Source organism: Astyanax mexicanus, chromosome 10, assembly GCF_023375975.1.
Source record: "Astyanax mexicanus isolate ESR-SI-001 chromosome 10, AstMex3_surface, whole genome shotgun sequence".
NCBI classification, from domain to species: Eukaryota; Metazoa; Chordata; class Actinopteri; order Characiformes; family Acestrorhamphidae; genus Astyanax; species Astyanax mexicanus.
The window spans coordinates 2,855,511-2,882,084 of NC_064417.1; the positions used below are offsets into that span (position 1 = coordinate 2,855,511).

Consider the following 26,574-nt stretch of genomic DNA (forward strand, 5'->3'; position numbering starts at 1 on the left):
AACCCTTTACACTTTTTAATGAAAACAAAAAAAAATGTGTGATATGCATGCACTGGACAGGAGTCGGATTCTTGCAGGGAGACAGTGTTCAGCACAACACCTGGAAAAGATTTGTAGGTAACTCGCCAAACTGACATCCAGCGCACACTCTTCTAAAAAGCGGTCAGATAATAGGTGCTAGATGACGCCCATGTAGATCATGATGATAGGATGTAGCATGGTTCTTTAGTGTGCCCAATAAATTGCAGTGTGAAAATGAACTGGAGCAAATGCGTGCAACATAAACATATGAACTTTGATCCAGACTGTGAAAACGCACCACTGCTACTAAGGGAGGTATCTCTAGGAAACTTTGATTAGATTTGGGGTGTTCTCACACTAGGCAATCGGTGCCATTCCCAGGCACGGTTACCTCTCAAAGCACGGCTCGACTGAATAGTGTGATAGCTCTGAACTGTTCTGGGCACAGTGCACTGTTGTGTCAAATTCAGTATTGTCTGTCAGGAAAAGCACCACCTCTCAAGAGCATGCATGCACTATGTCTCTATGTATATAACCTTGACTTTTGGTGCATATTTATAGGTAAGTTAAACAAATTATCTCCACGAGATAAGGGTGAGAGGGTGAGAGAGGGTGCTTTTCATGGTGGGGGTGTTGAATTCGGCACAACACCGGCAAGCCCACTGAGCAGCGAGTAATGACGTAAGTGTGCTCGGGCACGGATTGTTTAAACGTAGTGCCAGTGCAGGCCGGCGAAGGAGTTGGGAGAGGGCAGAAATATGCTCCAGCACAATGTGATTATGAAAAGATAATCAATGCATCTTGATGCATCTTGATGCATATTTTTGTTCTATACAGGATATTTTTTTCTCGTAGGATGATTACTTGATACTGTTAAACTAATGCATCTGAAATGATTCATAATGAATCCTGCTATTTAATATGCCCTTTGACACTCACTATTTATATCTACTTAAAAAAAAACAGTAATTTCAATTATTCAAAGGTTTAATACAAACATCTAGGACTAATGTTGATAGAGTAATATTAAAAGCATCTATTTTGTGGCTGATCTGTGTTTGATCTGCATATGAATAAAGTATTATGGAAAATATATAATCTCTGTTTTTTTTTACTGTATTATAATAACTCATAGTAAGTAGCTCTGAGTTTAACTGGGAGCTTTAATAGAGGAAATAAACTAAATATAGCGTAGCTGCATATTAGCATCATGTGGTCACATTATATTCTAACCTACTATGAATACAGGAAGTGTGACATCATCTGGGGGTGCCCGTCATGTTGGCATCAATCAATCACGCAGACACACCTCCCACCACCACAAACATCCTGATTAAAAGAGTACGTATGGTATCACGGTGCAAAACCGCATCACACACCACATCATCAAGTGTGCGTATCACTACACATTAGCATATGGAGCACCTGTGTGTAAAGGTCAGCGTGAGAGTTAAAGCAGAGCGAGATTGGGTCGCGTTTATGTGTTTATGTATAAGGTAGTGAGCTGTGCTCTGCTCTGCTCTGCTCTGAGAGTGTGTCATGCTGAGTGGATGTGTGGGAGTGGAGTTACAAGCCGCAGCTCTCTGCTCCTCCACAGCCTCCGCGTGGGAGAAAGTGAGGAAGGCACACTCCCCCGCTTCCCCGACGACGTCAGCGCGTGAGCCGAGGTTAGAGGGGGCGAGGGGCGGCTTACGGTGTCCCGCGTTTCCGCCGCCTTCTCGCGGCTGTGAGTGTGCGCCGTGATCCAGAGCGCCGCGTCACGAGCCCACCTCCACCATCATCAACCACCACCAGCTTAATGGCAGAAAAATAATAAAATAAATAAATAAATAAATAAACAAATAAATATATCAGTAAGTAAATAAAACGGTAAAGAGAAACATGTCTGAAACAAAGAGAATCACATTTGTCTTAATGCGTCTATTGAGAGATTTTTCATTTTTCACCTTTTTAAGACTTTTAAGACTGAGGTAAAAATTAAGAAAGTTACTAATGTACATTAAACTGACATGATAGTGACATAACATTAGCTCTGAGGATCAGGAGTGACTCCAGAAATTTATAGATTTGCGACAGGACAGGTAAATGTATCATGCGTGGCCTTTGTAGGTTAAGATTTTACTTTTTCTATTATTTTTTTCCCCCTCTTCATACAGAGGTCAGTGTAATTTGAATCTATGTAGGGCTGCATGATATATCGTTTAGGCATCGTTACTGCGATGTGAGCATGCGCAATAGTCACATCACAGGACGTGTGAAGTCACTTAAGGCAATTAAATCAAAAACATAATGTGGCAATGTTCTGATTCTTGACACAAGAAGTAAAGTAGATACACAGCACTGTCTCTGTGTCTGTGTGAGTGACAGGCTGCTGCTGCCTGAGAAGCGTGAGGGGGAGGAGGAGTAAATACGAGGTAACCGAATGGCCTTCATCCACATGGTTGGGCACGTGTTTGTAAACGTGAGCACGTGTCAAAAGCTGTGCACCTCAGTCCAGCACAGCAATATTTTATAGTTTTGCAGCAATATTGTGCAGCCCTAAATTTATGTATGAATATGTAATAGGGTACAATCTACCAGTATTAATTTGTGTTTTCTCTGGCAGTCCCTGGCTTTGTACATAGCTTTAAAACAAAACAAAATAAAGTAAGTTATGTATAACCTTATGATGAAAACTCAAAATTAAAAAAAAAAAAAAAAAAAAAACAATTGAGGGGCAGGAGGGTTAATGATTTTATTATTTTATATTTTTTATTATTTTTATATATATATATATATATATATATATATATATATATTACATTGTCATGTTCTTTTATCCCTCTTTACCATTTAATTGTATGTTATGTACATATTTCTTACATATAAAAATGGATGACTCCTGTACAAGCATTTTAACTGTATGTTGGTCTGCTTTTTCCTTGATGTTGAGACGTCAATAAAAATCATTTGGGAAAAAAAAAATGAACGTGCTGCTCCCCTGATAATCAGTCATTCCTGAAGGGATAGGTGAATAAAATGAAATCATTTTAAAAAGAACAGGTAGGATGTGTTCTTTTCCTTCCCTGCGAGGCTTTAAATCTGTCAGGAGGGAGCTAATAAACCCGTGTAGGTTAAGCTGCCTACGCTAGTCACTTCCGATCACGTCTCCTCAATGTTTATGTTTACCTGCGTGCCAGGAACAAAACAGCGATTAGTGACTTATGACAGGAACATTCGTCTTTACAGAACAGCTCAGGCTTTCAGCAGATAAAAAAATCTACATGTGGAAGCTTGTGAATTGCTAAACACTGAGCAGCTCTTTTTCTACAATATTTACGTATATAATAATTCATGGTTTATGAGCACATAATAGAGTAACGTTCCAAAAAAAGAAGAAATGCCTTCAGGTCAAAGTTCCCGAGTGACATAACGCTCTTGTTTTGATGAAGAAAACACAGAGTAGCCCTCTGCATCCCTGTTTCAAAGCCATTAACAGCCCAGCACTGCAAGTCAATCTAATGCATTCTGCCCAATCCCTCAAGAGGATGAGTCATACCATTTATCACCATCACTGAATGGAAAAGCTGCGTGTTTCTGAAGACGGTCTCTGAAAGAGCAAGAAATATAAAAATATATAAAAGTTACTCTCTCTTTTACAGACCTCGAGACATCTGCCTTAAACACACAGACATTCTGACACTCCACTGCTTCTTACATGGGTCTCCTGTCATGTAGTCTGGGACTGTACTCAAAACGAATCTCGAAACGAAAGGCAGAGAGAGAGAGAGAGAGAGAGAGAGAGAGTGCTGCTTTCGCCTTTTCTGCAGTTTACAGTGAATTTAACCTCTATACACATTCAGAACTGCCTCAAGAAAAGCCATTCATGATCAATTCATGATGTCATTCATTTCAGATCTTCATTAAGATAAGTCTGTAGGTCTGATGATGAGAGAAATGCTTTTATTATTGATATTAGAGGTGGCTAATAAAGTAAAATAGAACATAATATAACAATTTGTCTGATATGGGAATTCTGCAGTGCAGAATATCAGCAAAACCATAAACTATAAGCACAATGTGATTATCTATACATGATCAATCTATTTAAAACAGGACTAATATCTTTTTATTATAAATAGCCTGTTGACATTCTGAAAGTATGGAAATGGTAGCCTAAATAGCACAGAAAAGCATTTTTTTGTGGTATAATGCATCATCGTAATAATAAAAGAATCTGCATACGCACATTTTTCTGCCGGAGTCACTGCATGTGCACATTTATCTAGCTAACATATACAGCTCTGAAAAATATAATAAGAGAACAACTAAAAATGATTAGTTTCTTTGATTTTACCAAATGGAAAACCTCTGGGATATAATCAAGAGGAAGATGGATGATCACATGCCATCAAACCAAACTGAACTGCTTGGATTTTTGCACCAGGACTACAGGCATAAAGTTATCCAAAAGCAGTGTGTAAGACGGGTGGAGGAGAACATGATGCCAAGATGCATGATGAAAACTGTGATTAAAAACCAGGGTTATTTCAGCAATTTCTCATTTTCTGCAAATAAATGCTCTAAATGACAATATTTTTTATTCAGAATGTAAGAGAAATGTTGTCTGTAGTTTATAGAATATAACAACAATATTTATTTTACTCAAACATAAACCTATAAATAGCAAAATCAGAGAAACTGATTCAGAAAATGAAGTGGTCTCTTATTTTTTTCCAGAGCTGTATAATTAGATTACACATAAGGTTAACTCACAAATGCATGCACACACTTAAGCCACCTAAACATACTGATCTATAGAATATTTTGTCCATATTGTAATATTCTACCTGCTACGCACGTTACCGTTGTTTTGTTTGGATTTATAGAGGCATAGAACTTCTATGAGAGTTCTGTCTTGTGCAAAACTATGCAATAGAAACTTTGCAATTAAAGGTAGCAGCATGACTATTTTGTCTCTCCAAACCATCACTGAACATCAGTAAATTTTCCATTTAATTTGTACATCAAGAGATCAGAGTCTGGAGGAAGAGTGGAGAGACACACAGTCCAAACTGCTTGAGGTCTAGTGTGAAGTTTCCACCAATCAGTGATGGTTTGGAGAGACATGTCTGTCATCTGCTGCTGTTGATGCACTGTGTTTTATTTTCAAGTCTAAAGTCAGTGCAGTTTTGTTTTCCCCGCAAAATCTTACAGCACTTCATGCTTACCTCTGCTGCTGACAACTTTTAAGGAGATGCAGATTTCATTTTCCAGCAGGTCTTGGCACACTGCTTAAAGTATCAATTGATCTCATATAATATAATATTCTAATTATCTCAGATACGTTACTGACTAAAAAATAAACACTTAAAACAGACCACTCTGTGTGCAATACTACAGAGGAAATCTAAAACCTTAAAAGCTAATAACAATGAAAGAACAGATGAAAATATTTAAGCATTAGTTAACCAAACTAGTTAGTTAGCTTGGTTAAACGTGTAGGTTCGAGCATGCGTAGAACGGATTAGTAGCAAATCTCGACAGAACCGTGGCTAGCTAGCTTAGCCATTAGCTACCCAAGCCACTCAAGCTATTCTTCAAGCTACCCGGGCTAATGCACTCCAGAATCGGGGTAAAACTTTGTGACCCACGGGATAAGAAAGACACCAGCCTGGAACCCCCTTAGCACTATAGCTTTAGCTAGATTAGCTGTTTTGCTAACTGCTTAGCTGCAGCTTATGGACTGGACTAGCCTAGCTTAGCTTACTAGCTAGCTAGCCACCGACAGCCAGCGCATTTCCACGCTAGCCACAGTCAGGAGCCTGCAGCCGGGTGTTCTACTGAGTTGTGCTACCCATCGATATGTGCTACTTAGCGGTTCTGCGCATGTGCAAATCTGCAAATCTCTAATTTTTTACTGTTTGCATGTGTGTTTTCCTAATTTACTAACCCATGTCCAGAAAGTAAAAACCCAACCCAGGGTTTTCTATTGTTTTAATTGGTACAAAACCCTGGGTTGGATTTTTACTTTCTGGACCTGGGTTACCCACCTGTAGTTTTTTTTCTCAGTTAAACATACACTAAGGTAGCACGGTTTGACAGGGTAGCACAATTCGACAGAACACCGGTCTAATGCGCAGCCCACCGCGGAGCTTTGCTCCCGCTCCCGTTCCGTTCCGTTCCGTTCCCGATTCTCATTCAGCATCAGCAGAAAGACTGACCGCGGACTTACCTCACTGCTAACGCCGTGCACCTCCATCTTGTGCCAGGAATCCTGTGGCTGGGCGAAAGGCATCATCATCCCCGCGGTGGTAAAACTAGCTAACTACAGCCGAGCGCGCCGCGGCATTCCCTCTCTCCCCGCTCAGAAGCTCGGCGGCCCCGCTCGCTCGCTGGCTCGGTTGGTCTGTCGGTCGGTGGGTCGGGAGTCGGGGGTGGGGGAGTGAGGCAGGCGCCTGCGTGCAGCGCAGCCGGAGGGTCGCTAGCGGAGGAGGGTCTGCTCGGCTGGACCATACGCGGACCGGACGCCTCTTACTTTCCCATTGACACGAATATGGCCGCCTCCGTGCTACCCACAGCAACGGAGCTGAGCGCTGACGTCGCCCTGACGCAGTTCAGTTTAGGATTTCCCCATCCCATCAAACCCGGGCTGCGGAGACGCGCAGCGGGACCGACAATCAACAGCGTTATTACCGTTACTGCCGCGCGTTACGAAGCCACGTCCGTTATAATCTGATTTATGCAAATACACGACTTAGCAACCACTTAGAAACAACATAGCAGCCACCGTGGATACCATAGCAACACCTTTTCAACCAGCTAGCAACACATTAGCAACCACCACCACTTAGAAACAACAGTGCAACCACCACACATACCATAGCACCCATCTAGTAACACCATAGCTCTTAGAAACAATATAGCAACCACCACGGATACCACAGCGTCACCTTAGCAAACACTTAGAAACAGCAAAGCAGCAACCCACACAGATACCACATCAACCACCTAGCAACAGCCATGGACACCTAGCAACCAACTAGCAACCGCTTAGCAACACCTTAGCAACCACCATGGATACCCTAACACCTTAGCAACCACCTTGCAACCCCTTAGAAACATAGCAACCGACACAGATACCATAGCATCACCTTAGCAAACACTTTGAAACAACAAAGCAGCAACCAACATGGATGCTGTAGCAACACTAGCAAACATTTTGCAACCGCATAGTAACACCATAGCAACCGCTTAGCAAAATGTTAGCAACCACCACCATGGGCACCGATTAGTAACACCATAGCTCTTAGAAACAATAGTGCAATCACCATGGATACCATAGCAGCACCCTAGCAACCACCTTGCAACCATTTACTAAACATTAACAATTTGACATTCATTAATCTTTTTTGCAAATGTGCATCATTCTGGGTTTATAAGAGTTAAAATAGTTTTAAAGCAGAAAAAATGTAATATAAAGTTTATTTTTTTTTTTACTCTATAAATGTCTTAAACGTATTAGACTTCTAGACTCTTGACCTCCAAGGACGAAAGCTGACCAGAACATTTCAAATTCTATCCAGTCCGTCAGCTTACATCCTCTGTCCTGGTGGAATTAAGGAGCTTATTGCTCATCCCCTCTATCCTGACCCGCACACAGAGGATCAGTCCCACCCAGGGGGTTGTATAGCCTGTGTGTAAAGAACACAAAGGTCATGGTGGCAAAATTTCATTCAGAAGCTTTTTTTTTTTTCGGCCGTGTCTGATGTTCAGTCCTAACCTGCCCGCTCTCTGCTGCAGCAGACGCTTCCCTGATCGGGATGAACAGCAGACCATCCTCTCCTGAAAATGAATTTCAAGCAAATTGATGCATTACACAGAAAAATGATGATTCCATAATGAAGTGCTATTTTGGAACACAGAATTATTGCCCTGTGTTCACACAGGTAAAGCATACAGCTAATCAAGAGGAGCATAATCATTTTCATTACTAGGATCAAAACAGATACAGAAACATGATGTGAGATAAGCGTGATTAGCTGGGAAGTTGGACTGGGATTATGGGAAAAGAACTGGTTTAAGGTACTGGTAGTAGTATAAGCTTATCCATGAATGGCAGCTTTGTGCTACCTAGCATTTACCTGATACCAAAGCTAGATCTCAAACCCACAAATACAGCTCTGTGGACTGTGCTCTGTGTTGCCCACAAACACACAAACAGGGTTAAATCCTTATTGTAGACTACTTTTTCTTAAAATGTAAAATTTCCATTTAAATCTTGTGTTGTCCAGGATTAGACTTAATCCCTCTATAAAAAAAAACAGTGTTATGTTTATTGGTGCCTCATTACTGCTATTTATCAAATGCACAGTGCAGACACAGGCCTGATTTATGACATGACCAGGGCTATATGTTTTTTTTTGCTATGAGATGTCCATCTTCCCCTTAGAATATAACAGGCCTAATAATATTTTTGGATCGTTTTTTTCTTTTTAGAATGAAATGGTCCAGATACATCTATTTACAGAGAGACAAACCAGACAAATATATTCTTTGGCCACTGCTACTTGTAATATGTAGCCATTACAGTACACATAATAATATTATGTTTTTTGTTATGTTGTGTATAATGTTATTTAGAGCATTTATTTGCAGAAAATGAGAAATGACTGAAATAACAAAAAATAAGTTAATCTTCAGAAATTAATATTTGGTGGAATAACCCTGGTTTTTAATCACAGTCTTCATGCATCTTGGCTTGTTCTCCTCCACCAGTTTTACACACTGATTTTGGATAACTTTGTGCCTTTACTTCTGGTGCAAAAATTATTCAAGCAGTTCAGATTGGTTTTATAATCTATCTTCCTCTTGATTATATTCCAGAGTTTTTTTGATTTGGTAAAATCAAAGAAAGTCATCATTTTTAAGTGGTCTCTTATTTTTTTCCAGAGCTGTATACATCAAATCACTGTTTAAATGGTGATATTTTAGAAAATCCTTTTGAAAACGTTTTTGAGACACATTAAAAAGAACATAAGTGTGAAGAACTATATTAAACATTTACATTTAATAACTTTTTTTTAAAAGGGCACCAGCAGCTGATGGCAAGGGGATTCGAACCAGTGCTCACCCTGATCATAATGACAGTACTTCAGACAGTTGAACCACTTAGTGCCCCCACACTTTGATTTCAAGGAGGGAATGTAGCAAGAACATTTAAAATTTGTAACTTTAAAAATAACTTTTAGTATTTTTGATTCTAAATTTCATAACTGTTCAACACTTATTTAACTTTTTTTTTTTCTTCCATATTTTTTTTTAAACCAATTTTTTTCTTAAAGTTATTAGTGTATTAAACACTATCAATATATCAATATCCATCAGTCTTAATCCCGTTTACTTGGTCTGGATCTTGGTTCATACTTCCTACACTGGAAGAACATTATCAATAGAAGACAATAGAAGAAAATGAAAGTCAGACAATCAGGATCCAACACTTATAAATAGGGCAATTATATATATTTTAGTTTTCTAGACCAAATAAATGATCATGTGATACAAACCTGTGGTAACTGTATTGCCATCTGTGTGCAAGGGTTTGACCACTAATATGAAATGGTAGAAAAATGCAATTTCAGGCCGTTTGTTTCAGTGGTAAATATAAAGAAATCAAGACTCTGTTCAAGTTAGTGTCCTTTATTGATGTAGGTCTGAATCCACCCAACAACACAGTCTGATATGCAGTAAAAAAGGCCGCGGCAGGTCCGTTATTACTGGTAGGTTTCCACAGGCACGGTGTGGAGTGTGTGAGAACAGGAGAGGAGGGACTAGTCCTTGGGATTACAGTCACAACGGCTCTGAGTCCCCCTCCCCCTCTGATACAGAGGAATCCTTCTGGTTTGAGGTCATTTCCACGCTGGACTCACACGCGTCCATCTCCAGACTCAGACCCAAGTCTTCTTCCACTTGTTGAGGTAGGCTTGCTAACAGTTCCTGTCATAAATAAATAAAAAAAAAAATCAAACCAAATTATAAAAAAGCAGTCTAAATCCATAATTATTTGAATGTTTTTAATTTGTGTTCTCAATTCAGGTCCTGGAATACCACAGTACTGCACTTTATAAAAATGTGTCTTGCCTACAGTCAAGCATGGTGGTGGTAGTATCACGGTTTGGGGATGCACAAGTGATGCAGTCTATGGGGAGCTACAGTTCATTGAGGGAACAAAGATTGCCAACGTGTACTGCAGTCGCGACGCAATTTCATAGAATACAAACCAAAAAAAATAGCCTTCAAAAGCAATTTAAACATACATATGCATGCCATCTGAATTTAAGAGAATGATTTAAAAGAAACATAGGAGGAACATATAGGGAACATTACATGTATAAATGTACAATATATTAAATATCAAAAGTGCACAAAATAAAGAAGACCACATAATTAGATATTTTACTTCTCTGCACATCTCTGCATTCAGAGTACATTAGTTAGAAACTCTATCTGTCTCTTTCCCCCCCCCAAATATAAAAGATGGGTACAACATCAGATGACCATTCTTTATTAGTATTTTTTTATGCATTTAAGTGTCTGCCACCCACTTTTGGGTCCAGATCCACCAGTTGAGACTTGCAGATATTCTGTGACATATTGAAGCAGTATAATACCAACATTATAACTATCCCAAACACAGTTCCAAGACAACCACTGTCTTACTGAAGAAAATTTGAGGTTAAAAGCGTTGGCCTGGCCAAGCATGCCTTCAGTCCTAAACCCTATTGAGCATCTGTGGGGCATCCTCAAGCAGAAAGTAGAGGAGCACAAGGTCTGTAACATCCACCTCCAGCTCTGTGGTGATGTCAATGAGTGTGGAAGAGCTCTAGAAAGGCAGTACTGTAAAATAATGGTGTCCACACAAGTTACTGGCAATTTGGCCATTTTCACTTAGGGGTGTAGTCACTTTTTTTTTTTTTTTTAAGTCAAAGTGTTTTTTTTTTTTTTTTAAAGTGACTACACTTTTTAGTGGTTACAGTAATGTCAGTGTGTTGTTATTTTAAGAGCACAGTAAATTTACATTGCTATACCGGCTCTACACTGACTACATTAAATAAAAGGGTCATATCTTCAGTGTTGTCTCATGAAAAAATAAAATATCAAATAAAATATTTTCAAAAATATGGCTTTCTGGGATCCTAAAGTCCAAAACATCTAGAAAAAAGTTTTACACTGCCGAAGAACCGGACCGTGGTCCAGTAGATCCAGGCAGAGAAAACCTCTTTTGGTCCAGACTCAGACTTTCACACCTGATACTTTGATTTGGACCAAACTGAAAATGTTAAAGGTCACCTTCCGCGAAAATCCGATTTTTTTTTGTTTTTTGTGGAATACAGTAGGTCTCTCCGAGTTGAATGTGTACACCTGCACATTAAACTGTTTTGCAGCCCCCATTGTCTGCAGGAGCTAAGCAAAGAAATCCCCCCTCCCCCCCTCCGAAAAACGGGTGAATTTTGAATTATCTTTCTGCCTACGTAGGCAGAAACTCACAGACCAGCCCACCTTGGCTCGAGAAACTCCCAGAGGCGGAGCTGAAGCGACGAAACATCACCGCTCATCAGTTAGGAGGTGGGAGGCAGTGAGCGGCAGAGCGGTGGAGGGGCGTCGCAGTGCTCCTAGCCAATCAGAGGAGAGATATTTGCATGCTGTTTGCATGTATGAATATTCATGAGCAAAGCTGGAATCCGGTCATTTTGGACACACCCCTAAAACAGTCCATTAAAAAAGAGCTATACAGAGACACCTGAGCACTTTTTTTTTTACAAAAACGGCTCACATGTCATTCATTCATACTAGAGACCACAACTAGACATTTTAAAATGAAAGAAAAAACGACGGAAGGTGAGCTTTAAAACTCCTGACCAAACAAGGTAGGTAGGTGTGAAAAGCACCGCAATTTATCACATTCAATCGACCAATATAGTGCCAACCAAGACAAATCACTGATGCTCATCAACATTCTGGCAGCATATGATGGCTAAAGAGTCAGGGTCAAGAAAATATAACAGTGTACAGGACTGTGGTTCCTCAGGACCAGGATGGAGAAGCACTGAAAAAGATCTTCCATGTAATGAATGCTGTTTTCATACCTGCTGTTTCTCAGTGTCATTGTTTCTCATTGCTGTCAGTAGGCTTTTGGTAAAGGTCCTCAGCTCGTAATACTTCTGTTTTTGGTTCTCTAGCTCGCTCTCCAGGAACTGAACTTCTTCATGCTGGAAAAAAAACAAAATCGGTCTTACATAAAAAACAATTAGGAACCTTCTGTAAGCATTACGATAAAAAATAAACTGACTAAATTATTACAGAGGAGAGAAGCATGACAACTTTTATGTAGATGCAAATTTCATTTTCTAGCAGGAGTTGGCACACTGCCCACACTGCCAAAAGGACCAACTGTTTTTTTTTTTTGTTGTTGTTTTTTTTTTTTCTTTCATTTTCTGAGATGCTGTTTTTTGGGTTTTCATTGGCTGTAAGCCAAAATTGTCAACAATAAAATAAATAAACCCTTAAAATAGATCACTCTGTGTGTAATACATCTGTCTAATATATGTTTCACAATTTGAACTGAATCATGGGTTTCTATATATTTTAATTGGGAAGTGGAATTCCATATGAAATGGGAAAAAACACACAAGTATTTATTAACCCAAATATTAAAGTATAAAAGCATTAATAATAATATAAGTAATGGCTGGGTCAGATGTACTTTGTGTTTGAATTCCACTTACCAATTAAATTATATGGACACCCATGAAAAATAAGTATACATTATGGTTACTGTGCTACAATACAAAACTCAATAAAACAAACATAAGCCTTAAATTACCCACAAAATATTGAAACCCACATGCCAATATGTAAATTCTGTCATTTAACAGCAGCGCACCTCAGTAACCACCTCCATCAGTAAAGGAAGGCTATATATTAGAATATGAAAATAGCAGAGCGTGCAACAGCAATCCACTGTGCTCAACAAATTGATGCTCAGAAATGATTTGCCTCATCACTATTTGTATGCAAAGCCAAGAAGCTGTGGGTGTCGGGGAGAGAAGCACAGCAGAGTGAATTCCTGAGCTCATCAGCCAAGCAGAAACGTTTTCATTTAGGCAGAGGATTATAGATGAGCGGCGGCGCACAGCTTCGGCTGTGACCGGCCATGCATTACTGTGATGCAGAGGGGGAAAATGGATCTCTGTAGTCAACAAATCAGTGCTGGTAAAATAATTTTCTGTTGATTTTCTGTTGATCAGAGACCAGGGTGTGTTAACTGAACTCTGTTTAAGATTTGATATGGATTTGGTTCTTTGCTCTTACTACTACCATGTCAAATATACAGCCAAATTGGTTTTACAATTGGACTTTTTATCAATTGTATATTTATTTATTTGCCTGTAATGTCCAATAAATAGGCAAAAATATATATATATATATTTTTCTATTTTTTCAACATACAGCTCTGGAACAAATAAGAGATCACTTTATAAAATGATGATTTTCTTTGATTTTACCAAATTGAAAACCTCTGGAATATAATCAAGAGGAAGATGGATGATCACAAGCCATCAAACCACCAAACTGAACTGCTTGAATGAATTTTTGCAACCAGGAGTAAAGCAGCATAAAGTTATCCAAAAGCAGTGTGTGAGACTGGTGGAGGAACTTTATGAATATGAACTTGTTTTCTTTGCATTATTTGAGGTCTGAAAGCTCTGCATTTTTTTTTTTCTGACATTTCTCATTTTCTGCAAATACATGCTCTAAATAATAATATTTTAATTGGGAAGGGGTCTCTTATTTTTTTTCCAGAGCTGTGTATATATATATATATATATATATATATATATATATATATATATATATATATATATATATATATATATATATATAGTTTACCATGTGCTAATGTGTCTACTGTCTTATGCCTGAATACCTAAATGCTACATGCTGTGCCGTGGATGTGGACACTGGCTTTAGAACAATTTATGTTCCAATAATTAAAAGGTTAAAGAAATCATTATAACAAATAATTTGTGGCAATATTTTTTTTTATTGAATGGATGTTTAGTAACTAAATAAAGTAAATGAAATAAAACAGCCCAGACAAAATATTAAATATCTCAGGTTCTTACTGTCCGCAACCAAAGTAAAAAAAAAACACTAATTTAATTTTATTAGCATTTTCCATACTGTCCCGATTTTTTCTAATTTGTAAACAATATATAAATTAACCAAAAAGAATTTCTTAACACATACTGTATTTGAATAAAATCTCCACTTACTTTGAACTCTAAAAGACTATGCATTTGTTCCATATCGGTGGCCATCAACACGCCATCATCGTCCTCATCGTCTTCGTCATCAATTATTTCAATCTTCTGTTTTTAAGAAATGTGCAAAAAAAAAGGTTCATGTAAGAATATTACAATTTATCTGCATATACAAGAATAACAATGCATACACATTTAAACACAGCTTCGGTCAGTAGGTTATATATATTTGGTCTGCTGTAGGAATTAATTTAATTTGTCCTAACCCCCCAATCTCTCCTGCCCGCCTTAAAAAAATAAATAAATAAAAAATACTGATAATCTAATTTTTGCCATAGCATTTACCAAATGTCCATGATGAGTGTGATGAGTGCATGTAAACTCACAACTGCTATACAATATGAAGAAGAAGAAGAAGAAACAATAAAATAATACTGTCTTACCACATTTTCAGCAAGGGTGGAACTATTCAAGCCATCAATCCCATTATCATTCTCTCTGAGGTAAGAATCGCTCGCTCCATCTTTAAAAAAAAAAAACAGGGGAAACAGGCTTTTTTTTAAACCACTTAAAAAAAAGAGATACAAAATGTATTTTTTTACATAGGTAAAAAAAAAGATGACTTTTCTTTTTTTAATACTGATAATAAAAGCCTTACTACTAAACTTAAAAATGTACATATCCTCCCAAAGGTCCACTGATACATTTGTGTGGTTTTAAATTCCAAAATAAAATTGTTTTTACAGAAGAATTTTCCAAACTTTCTTAATCTTTATTAAACAGACAGTTCCCCCTCTGTCTCAGGACCCATTATACACCTTTTTCTGCAATGCCCATTTTCAGGTGTTTGGTTCCATTGTGTTAGAACAAGGGTTCTAAAACTTTTGCAACTCATGGCTCACCGCTAAATTATATATAATAATATAATATAATAACTATTCGCTTATTTTAAATCCAAATACATCACCATCTGCTGGTGTTGAGCCACTGTGTTTTATTATCAAGTCTAAAGTCAGTGCAGTTTTGTTTTCCCTCAAAATCTTACAGCACTTCATGCTTCCCTCTGCTACTGACAACTTTTATGCCGATTTTATTATTTTATAATATTCTAATTGTCTGAGATACTGATTTTTGGGCTTTCATTGGCTGTAAGCCATAATCATCAAGTAATCATCATCATTCTCCAGTTGTGTTAAAAAAAAAAACCCTGTACTGAGTATATTGTACTTCCTATTCTGTACATTTATCATCACTGTGGATCTAATCTTCTGCTTGATACTTAATGATCTGAAATACCTTCAGACAGACAGAGTGACACAACATCATTCTGCTCGCTGTCGTCTCCAGGCTTCACATTCCCAGGATCCTCCTCATCGGGGGTCAGAGGGGACGGCGGATCTGCACTGGCTACTTTAGGAAAGGTCGCAGGGCCTCCTTTGGGAGGTGGAATTTCAATACCCATCAGTCGATACTTCCTCCTGCGGTTACCGATCCAAGTCTGCCAGAATAAAATGCAAGATGAAGTATTGAATATCAAAGGGCTTAACGGCATCTGTAAGCACTGATGCAGTTAAACTCATTAATCATGCACATATCTATCAAAAGCTACTGTATAACACATTTACAGCTCTGGAAAAAATGAAGAGAGCACCTCAGTTTCTCTGATTTTTCTATTTATAGGTATATGTTTGAGTAAAATGTACATTGTTGTTTTATTCTATAAATTACAGACAACATTTCTCCCAAATTCCAAATTAAAATATTGTCATTTAGAGCATTTATTTGCAGAAAATGAGAAATGGCTGAAATAACAAAAAAGATGCAGAGCTTTCAGACCTCAAATAATGCAAAGAAAACAAGTTCATATTCATAAAGTTTTAAGAGTTCAGAAATAATCAATAGTTGGTGGAGTAACCCTGGTTGGTTTTTCATTACAGTTTTTTTCATGCATCTTGGCATCATGTTCTCCTCCACCAGTCTTACACACTGCTTTTGCATAACTTTATGCTGCTTTACTCCTGGTCCAAAAAATCAAGCATTTAGTTCAGTTTGGTGGTTTGATGGCTTGTGATCATCCATCTTCCTCTTGATTATAATTCAGAGGTTTTAAATTTGGTAAAATCAAAGAAAATCATAATTTTTAGGTGGTCTCTCTAATGTTTTCCCAAATATATATTTAACATTTTTAACAACCAATGTAGTGTGATGCTTGGTTTGCTCTTCAGATTAGTCTTTACCAATATTATACACAGTTTTGTTATGATGCTTGCTTATTCTTCCTGAAATTTGCTCAAGATTATTTAGGTTCAAACTGCCAAATAATGATCTTTTTTTTTTACATGTTTTTTTTTTTTTTTTTTTTTACATATTTTTACAAAGAAAATAACCAAAAAAAATGGTTGGCTCTTTTGGTTTAGCAATACAATTCCTGCCTGTATGTCACTATTATGCTTGAAATCAAAGCTCCTATCTTTTATGTGAGAAACAATACATAACAGAGCTCTAGATACCCTAGACATGAGTCCAAGCATAGATTACTAAATTATTTTTTTCTAATAATTGGCTGTAATTACAATAACAGGCCAATTTGTCACTGTTTGGGACTATCTGGATTTTTGGGAGTCTTGAAAAATGTACGCCAGACTCAATCACTCCGATGTTCAGATATTATTGGCAAGTAATCGACTTACTTTAACGATTTCACTGTCCACATTAAGCTCAGTTGCTGCTGCTGAGATCTTCTCTCTGCAGACTGATCCCAGACTGGTCATGCCGTTGTCCCAGTACCTCTTCAGTGCGTACAGATCTCCATCACTAAACTGGGTTCTATCCTGGAGCTGCGAAAAAGGTAAGATTTGTAAGGTTTAATTAGCTGAATATAACAGTCAGGTATGATGGGAGGAAGCTGAGAGAATGCTGAGAGGAAGCTGAAGCACTCACCGTTCTTTTACGGGAGTTGCTAAGAAGCCATGGAGCGGACATGCTACTTACCTAACAAAAGAAAAAAAAAACGTTTATAAAGTTTATAAAGGATTTTATAAGTAATCCTATAAAACCTCAATATAAAACAAAGAGTTTATCTCCATCTTCAGTTACAAAGCTAAAAATTAAAACAGGTGAAAAAAAGCTTGCAAACTTTAAAATCATTCTTTATATACTTAGTATGATTGGTCTTAAACAAACAAGTAAACAGTGTCTCATGTTGTTAATCATTTTCAAAACAGGAACAGCAACAGCTATACAATCTTCACAAAAATAATAAAAAAAAAAATACATACACACACATATATATGGCCATCAGGTAAATTTGATACTCTAAAATTACCCAGAAAAAGATTCTGAATTGATATGGTGTGTATGTGTGTAAATGTATGTATGATTGTGCCCAGATATGGATTGACACTCTGTCCTGGGTAATTGCTGTAGTGCCCAATAGTCCTCCAGGTGGACGGTCATTTCCGGTTGAGAGTACGCTGTGCGCTATTGGCTGGTGCTTCATTCAATTCATTTAATCTCTGACAAGGCCTGTCGCATAACTATTTAGTGTGTATGATATTACTATAGTTAATGTCATAGACTCTATGATATCATTTCAGTTGTTTAGTAAACAGTGGTCTGCAATCAAATATCAGAACTGAATCAGAAAAGAATCTTTTCCACAGTCTATTACAGATGTACGAGCTGGACAACAAAAAAAGCTTAGGTGCTTTTAAACTTCAGACAGCAAAGAAAACGAAACAAAAAAACCCAAATGGATTCTTCACCTATTCAAGCCTTCCTTTGAAAGATATTACGAAACAGCACACGTGAGAAGAATCGATGCACTGCCAAAGAACTATGCTTGGAAAACTTGAAAATAAAAGGAGAAGAGCAAAGTGCAGCAAGCGAGGAGAAAATGGATGGATACATTTAGAAACACCAGGAACAAGACATTACATAAAAAACAAATAAGACCAAACAGCTGCTCCTTTATAGAAAATAATTAAATGTATCTGTTTTATTTATTTATTGAAACTGAAATCACAATATGGGTCAAAAAAAAAATCTTCCAAATTACTCATGTGGCTACACTTCAAATACTCCCATTTGTTCATAACTTTTACTATACTACTGTACTTAAGTACAAAATGATGTATCTGTATCTACTTGAGTATCATCTTTACTTCTTCACTACTGTACTTAAGTACTAAAATACTTTATCTGTATCTACTGGAGTATTATTTTTCTCCTACTTCCACATTTACTTTACTATGTATTTTGAATGAGTTTAATTAATACTTTTATTCTGAAACATTGTTTATGAATCATTCCAGAGTAAATCTGCTCTCATTCTGCTTTTAGCACTGCTAACTTTGCACTGCTTTCTGTAATAACTACTCTAATAACACAGTACTGTACTTTTACTTTCAGTACTTCACTACTACATTTTACTATAAACTACTTCTGCAATACTTAAGTACAAAACACAACGTTCTACTTCATTACTTCCATTAGAGTGTGGAGCTTAAAGAACACTTCAACTTCTACAACTTCTAGAAAGTTTTTTGATAAAGCTTTGAAAGTCTGGCTTTCTAATACATCTATTACATCTAATATACAGTACATGTCTGTCTATACAGGACTGACCAAAAATTTATTTTTTTTAATAGAAGGAAATAAAAAAAAAATAATAAAAAAAATGGATAATGGTGAACTGCTGGTATTCACAATACCTTGAGGCTGGGTAATCTTGATGGCGAGGTCTGAGAGAAGAGCCGGAAGGGATATCCGTCTCGGGAGGCCGTACCGAGTAGTAAGGAACTGTTAGTTTGGCACCCTTTTTCTCCGAACAGGGTGGAGTTAGGCGAGGTGAGCGGCGCAGATGATTGGCTCTTTGCGGTCACAGTGTACATACCACGACTGTCAATCAAGGACGTCGAGCTGCTTGTTGAGTTCCTGTTGCCTGATTCGACAGTGCCAGCACTGCTACTGGTGGACTTGCTTAGCTGGATCTGGGCTCCCATGTTAGCTAGCTCCTCCTCCCTTGAGTATTCGTCGTCTACGTCTCCGGTCTCCATCGCGATGGAAAAAGACTCGGGTGGTGTTTCGGGTGGGCGGGGCTTTCTTAAACTTCGATCGTGGCTAGTTCCAGGATTGGGTCGCTGCGAGGATTCCCCTAATCCAGCAATGGTGTAGACCTGCTGGATCCTGATCCCGCTCTCTGGCGTAGTGACCGGGGGACTCTGGCGTACCTGCAGGGGCTGTTGCTGTGAAACGCTTGGCCATGATTGGTTCTGGGGAGTTGCATATTGCTTTGCCCAGTTGGGAGGGATCGCCACTGGTTCTCGTGGTGAGAAAGTCCTCCTCATCTGGTTCAACATCAGGGCACTCGAGGTAGGGATGTGTGGTGGAGCTTTTCGCTGGAGGGCTACAGCAGCGGAGTGAAGGGATACAGGGTCTGGATGCAGCGCCGGACGAGCGTGAGGACTCGGCTCAAGATCAGACGGTACAGGTACAGGTACAGGTTTAGGCCCCGCCCTGCTTTGAGAGGAAGAGTCCATGCGGTTGATGTTTCGCAGTAGTGAGTACGTGCCAGTCACAATCACGTCATTATTATTATTGTTGGTCCCACTGCCGCTGCTGAGTGGGGAGCAGGAGGAGGGTGAGGAGGAGGTGGAAGGGCAGGATGCTGGAGGTGGGAGAAGGTGAGCTACTGCTGGACCACGCTGCACAGCTCGCACAGCAGCCAGCTCTGCTGGTAATACTGACCCGGCAACAAGAGCCCCAGCAGGACCGGCCAGGGGAAGGCTGGGGAGACTGACCACTCCGTTCTTATCTACCTTGGAGGCCAACTTCCGTCGCTTGTTGCCTACCCATGTCTAAAAAGACAAAAAAAAAAAGTTATTAAGAGACAACAAAAATCAGCATCTTTGCTCTTTAATAAATAAATAAATAAATAAATATATATTATTATTTTTTAAATTATTTATTTATATCCCATTTTCTCCCCAAATTACAAGCTAATTACCCCCACACAGTCATTAGGACTCCCCCTATAACTAATGATGCCCCAACATCAGGAGAGTGAAGACTAGCACATGCCTCCTCCGACACGTGAGAAGTGTGAAGTCATGTGTGAAGTCAGACTCCGCCTCTTTTCAAACTGCTGCTGATGTATCGTAACTGAGTCGCTGCGCTTTCCTCCGAGTGTTAGCGCTGTGATGCTATTCGGCAATGCTACACCAGCAGCAGTTAGAAAATAATTATTATTTATTTTTATTCATTAGAGTGGGTTGAGTAGCAAAAGTCTAAAAGGGCATGTGATGATCATGTTTTATTACAAACCAGAAACAAAACCAGAAAAACACATTATTTTACAGTATTATAAAAGCATGAATGGCCTGCACTGACCACTAAATAAATAGCTTACCCTGACCACACTGAAGTCCAGCTTGGTCTCCTGGGCGCACTGTAGAATGAGCTGGAAGCAGCTTTTGCTCTGGTTTGTCATGCCATTGTCATAATAGCGCTCAAGGATGCGCTGCTGCTCCGCAGTGAACACCGATCGCAGATTCATCTGAGAAATAGATGAAGAAAACTCTTTTAACTATAAATAAATAACTGTTTCAATAACTTAACTTCTCTGTAACAGTTATCTACATTGATCTACATTTTATTTGCATTTATTTATCCATTTTGTTAGGTGAATAAAGATATGTACTAACTGGAATCAGCCTAGAATCTCCTTACAAACAAATTGAACCAGTGAATGCAGTTTTCTACAGGATTCTTAACGATCTGCACATTTTAATCTTAGCCCTGCTCCAACACACCTGATTCAACTACTCAAGCTAATTATTTAACAAGCTGCCCAGAGTTAAAATGGGTGTGTTACATTAACATGTGTAAAGCAGTATGAGAATAAAATACCAGTCAGGTATTAAGGAGCAGTAAAGCCACGCCGCTGAAGTACAGTGTTATAAGGGTGAGTTGTCAGGGAAGGTTTTCCAGCACTAAGGCTGGGTGCAGCAGCAGCAGCATTAGCATTAGCCGTTAACCCTTGCGCTAGCTTGTTCGCTGTTAAAAGGTGAGTATATTGGACTGTAGTCTGTGTAATTACCGTGCTAAAACAAGCTTTGTGGAATGAACTGCTAGCTGACAGCACCCTGGGTTTTCCAGAACACTCAGGGTTCCTCAGTCTAGTGCTATTGGGCGGCATTTACATCCTGCTAGCCTTAAGGTTAACGGCTAATGCTAATGTTAATCTGTGTAGATTAAAATTCAGCGCTCGTTTGTCCTTGAAAGAATTACAGTTTTGTTTACTTAGACACTTCCCCAGCTTCCCCATTAGAAGGGAAACATGTCGACACTCTTGTTCATTTCGATGTTGACATCCTTACTAGTGTCGCTTAATACACCTTTAATTCCAGTGCACCTTATAGTAAAAGAAATACGGTACATTTCTCAACCTTAAACATTTGTTCAGGCATTCTTACTTCAAACATTCTATCCGAATACTCACAGTCTGAATGCTCCGCTTCTCCTGCCATGTTTCCATGCTTCTGGTGGGTGAGATGAGGCTCAGATCCAGGAGACCCCGGCTTGGCAACTTAACTAAATGACCCCTAACATGCAGCACTGAAGCGCTGCCACTGTAAGCAAGCACTCCGGCAAGCCATCCAGCACGCAGATCACAAAACCGCCACCTTTTACTTCCTTGGTTTCGTCTTCTTTTCAAACTTGGGAAAGTTTAGCTACAATTTGCCACGGTCTCATGATGTAAATGACACTGTGGGGGTGATGTTATGGGGGCTTTCTCACCATGTGGCATGGCCTGACTTTTGGATGCGTTCAGTTGACTTACTGTCCAAACCGATTCTGGAAGAGAAAAGAGGGAGTGATGGTTGAGGCACAAAATTATCTTTCACTGTTTACAACTGTACAAGTATCTGTGACAGTAGGAAAAGTAGGAACCTGTCATATTTCAGTTTTTTAATAGCAAAATATCTGATTACAGATAGATGTACTGTATTTTTTACCAAAAAAAGAAACACAGAAACATATTTCAGGTATGTAAGTTATTCTAGTAGTAAATATAATAGACCTACAAATGTGTAAAATCATTCTGACATCATTGTAACTAGCCATGTTACAATGATTTATGTGGAATTTTAATACTTTTTAATACTACTACTAATCAAAACCACAGAAATGCAGAGAGATCATGAATTATCATTTATAATACTCAGTATTATTTAATTAATATATGAAGCTGAACAATATAGTAGTATGAATTACAATTTAGATATCTGGAGTCACAATTTGTACTTATAAAAAAAAGTTAGTTAGCATTTTGCCAAATATCTGTAAGTGGAGTTTTTCTCAGATGAATAAAAACTGTGGACAACATATTGCCCTAGGATTATTTGTGATAAACAATATTATTGTTATTTTAAGACCATTAAATGCCACCTTAAATGAAATAATGATAAATTATCTGTATGTTTTACTGGATATTAGATATTATTACTGGTAGCTACACATTTCAGTGCTGATATCTGAAAAGAGAGTTTCTACTAGAAAAAAGAGAAAACTTCACTACTATTACAGATACCTCTTTTTTAGGACTTTAGTTTAATTTGTATTTTTATTTACTGTAGCCTGCAGGCCTGTGCAGCGTTCAAAACAGCTCTTTTTTGTGTAAAGATTATCTAGCTCAGCTACCTACACTACAATCAAATAACAAATAACTGCATTTGCTAGAAACAGGAGCCTCTGAATTTAATTTGTTTCTATGTAAATCCTTGGGGTTTTTGTGACTTCTGTGTCTTAAATAGTAAACTGTAGCTCTGTAACTGTATATTAGATATTATTATTACTACTACTATACTACTACTAAATATCTTAATTTTAGTTTTAGTTTAGTATAGTTTGTATAATTTTAGGCTAAATTATGTCTTGCTATATTTGCTAGGGTCATGGTTGTCCATCAAGTCTTTATCATTATTATTTACTGTAGCCTGCAGGCCTGTGCAGCGTTCAAAACAGCTCTTTTTGTGTAAAGATTAGCTAGCTCAGCTACCTACACTACAATCAAATAACACATAACTGCATTTGCTAGTATGTAGCGTTAGCTTGCTAGGTTAACTAGTTAACTAACAAATAAATATAAAAACGGGAGCCTCTGGATGACAGGGGTTTAGGACTTTCTCTGTATGAATTTCCCTGTAAATCCCTTTAAAGGGCTTTCTGTGTCGTGGTTCGTGCATGAAACAAAGCTCCCCAGCGGGCTAACTAGCTAATTGTTTTATGTAGAGGTGGCCGACCCGGGTCCAGAAAGTAAAAATCCATCCCAGGGTTTTGTACCAACTGCTTGGGCGGCTTTAGGATGCAGCTGAGCGGAACAGGCAGTTGGTACAAAATCCTGGAATGGATTTTCACTTTCTGGACCTCGGTTTCCCACCGCTATTTTCTTTTAATGCCAGTTAGCTATAGCTATAGCTAGCCAGGCCGGTATAGGCTATAACGTTACTAATGATGCACCATGCTAAAAACATTGTAGCTAGCTAGCTACTACCTCAAATGTAAACCTACATCAGCGTGTAACTACATCATCTATAACGTTAGCTATATATTAACATATTATACAGACTGTAGGCTATAGACTAACGTTATATCTAGCTAACGTAACTTATATCTAGTATATAATTAGATAGCTTCTGCTGGATAATGATATATGAAGTAGGCATTTGTTATTTGTATGTATTCGAGCTTCTCTGTGCACTAGATTAATAAGGAGGGAGGAACTGCAAGGGTTATTTATTTATTATTTGATCATATTTTTTTTTTTTCTCTCTCTCTCTCCTCTGTTTGGGAAAGCCTCAGTGCGCATGGCTCGCGCATGAAATAATGATTAGTTGCATCTCAAACAGAATTGATGAGCAAAAACGCAAAAATCCTCCCTCCACCCAGCTCCCCGCATATGGTAAAACAAAAAAGCTGGCCGCCGGATTTCCCAGTTCCCCCACCACTCTTAAACACAACATTGTAACGCAACTTTGCAGCGCGTGCACAGATTAAAACAATAAGGGAATGAAGCTAAAGGAAGGCGCGAGCCCACCTGGCACTAAAGCCGCAGGCTCGTGCGTTTCGAACGCGCGCTAAACTTTTTTTCCTTTCTCTTTTCTTTAATTTGCAGCGCACGCGACCCCGATGCTGGACACAAATGTATCACCTATAAGCTATTCAAAGAGCTGGAGGGGGGAGTGTTGGGTGTCCCCTCGCGCCGTGCCGCCGAAAGCACGCGAAAAAAAAACCCGTGGATCGTAAGAAAAACGTGATAGATACCTTTTGTTTTTTGGTTGACAAATCGACCGGCCGCCCCGAATTCAGCAGATTTTTCACTGGTCCCCTCCGCCAGACAATGAAATCAAAACGTCCGATCATCAATTCTAATCATGATCGTGACGTAGGGGCAGACAGGAGCCAATGGGAGGCCGAGATCAGGGCTGTGACATTTTACAAGCGACTGAAAACTGAGCGCTCTCGTCCCGCCCATCACTGACTTTGTGGGGAGACATGGAGGGTGAAGAGGAGGGAGGTCACTGTTGCTAAAAGAAGCAGAGCTCTCGGTTTCAGGCTTTCAGCAGCGCCTTTCATATAGAAGAGCAGTGAGAAGAGAAATAACTGAGTTAGAAGATTTCTTCTCCTTGCAGAAGAGAGAGAGAAAAAAAAACTTTAAAATAATAATAATGAAAAAAAAAATACATAATGAATGTTATTCTTGCAGAAAAAAATCAATGAATTAAAGAATAAAAATGTAAAATAAATAAATAATAAATAACAATAAAATAAATGTGTATTTAATTTATTTAAAATATGTGTTATACTTGCAGAAGAGAAAAAAATAAAATAATAAAGAAAAACAAAAACAACATTATGAAAAAAATCTATTGAACTAAAAAATACAATTAAAATAAGAATAATTAAAAAAAATAAATAAATATAAATAAAACATGTTTAAAAATGTAAAAGATGTGTAATACTTGCAGAAGGAAAAAAATAAAACTAGAAAATAATAATAATAACAAAACATTATGAATGTAGAGGTGAATAGAGATTATTTTTTTTACTTGTCTATAGATTGCTGCACTATGTTCACAGTGCTTATGAAAAGATTTGTAATTCATTTAGATGAAAAACAATCTTAAATTTAAATAAAGTTATAATTAAATTAACAAAAATAAATAAATAAAAATATTTAACATTGAATTTATTTAAAATATTTGTTATTCTTGCAGTAGAAAAAAAAACGTTAAAATAATAATATTTAAAAACATTATGAATCTAGAGGTGAATGGAGATATAAATAAAAAAATAAACTCTAAAATAATAATGATAAAACATTATAAATGTAGAGGTGATAGGAGATAGAAATAAACAATATAACGTTAAAATAATAATATTTAAAAACATTATGAATATAAAGGTGAATGGAGTGTTTACATATATCATTTATTTATAATTATATTTATAACTGATTTATAGTATACTCATTTATCATATTTTTAAATATTGGGAGCAAATACAACTTTATAAAAAAATGTTTGCCACGTTGGTGTTTTTTAAGTGTAGTACATATTATCATGTTTGGGTAATTATTTTTCAATCAAGCTATTTTAAAAGAAAAAAAATATAACATTTGTTTGGTAAGGTTTTCCATTTTCCCTTTAAAGTGCAATACATTTACACACGAAGGATTTCACTTTTCTGCAAAAAAAGAACACTTTCAACTTTTTTTTTCTTTTTTTTTTTAGATTCATGCAGGACAGTAACAGTGTGCGGCCAGCAGGGGGCGCCGCTCTGACTCTGAACCCTCAGGGTGAGTATCCGATTAGTAAGAGTGCCCTCTGTGTGAGATGCTTTAGCACAGTTACCACACTCATTCTTAAGGGATGCTCCCAGTTATAATTCTAACAGCTCATTCCACACAGGTAAATTCCACACAGGTAAATTGCACACAGGTAAGTTGCACACAGGTAAATTCCACACAGGTAAATTGCACACAGGTTATTGTGTTTCTTTGTTTAATGTGCTGTCGCTGGCTGAGTGTGTGACTTAATCACAGCTGAAGAAAATATTATAAACCAAAAGTTTGTATATAAAAGTATAAACGTTTATGAAGTCTTTTTGTTCACGCTCCACAGTGGCTGTTCATTATTTTCAGAGTGGCTGTTTATTCTCTCTCTCCAGAGTGGCTGTTCACTCTCTC

The 26,574-nt window shown here is 37.9% G+C and overlaps 2 protein-coding genes across 2 annotated transcripts in view; both read right to left on the bottom strand.

Moving 5' to 3' along the window:
• rps6kal (ribosomal protein S6 kinase a, like) overlaps positions 1-6,593 on the bottom strand; it is a 38,113-nt gene extending 31,520 nt beyond the window's left edge. Inside the window, exon 1 of the mRNA XM_049484377.1 lies at positions 6,236-6,593. Within this exon, the coding sequence (XP_049340334.1) occupies positions 6,236-6,304 (69 nt within the window). The 5' untranslated portion in view covers positions 6,305-6,593. The remainder of the gene's footprint in view (positions 1-6,235) is intronic.
• A 3,090-nt stretch (positions 6,594-9,683) lies between these two features.
• hdx (highly divergent homeobox) lies at positions 9,684-24,789 on the bottom strand. Its single transcript, XM_022683742.2, has 11 exons — positions 24,651-24,789; positions 21,826-22,181; positions 20,734-20,880; positions 19,037-20,182; positions 17,265-17,315; positions 17,015-17,161; positions 15,621-15,822; positions 14,768-14,847; positions 14,337-14,432; positions 12,147-12,269; positions 9,684-9,996 (listed from the first exon to the last, which is right to left on the bottom strand). The coding sequence occupies exons 2-11, from the start codon at positions 21,859-21,861 to the stop codon at positions 9,850-9,852; spliced, it is 2,175 nt and encodes a 724-aa protein (XP_022539463.2). The 5' UTR covers positions 21,862-22,181; positions 24,651-24,789; the 3' UTR covers positions 9,684-9,849.
• Positions 24,790-26,574: the final 1,785 nt, after the last annotated feature.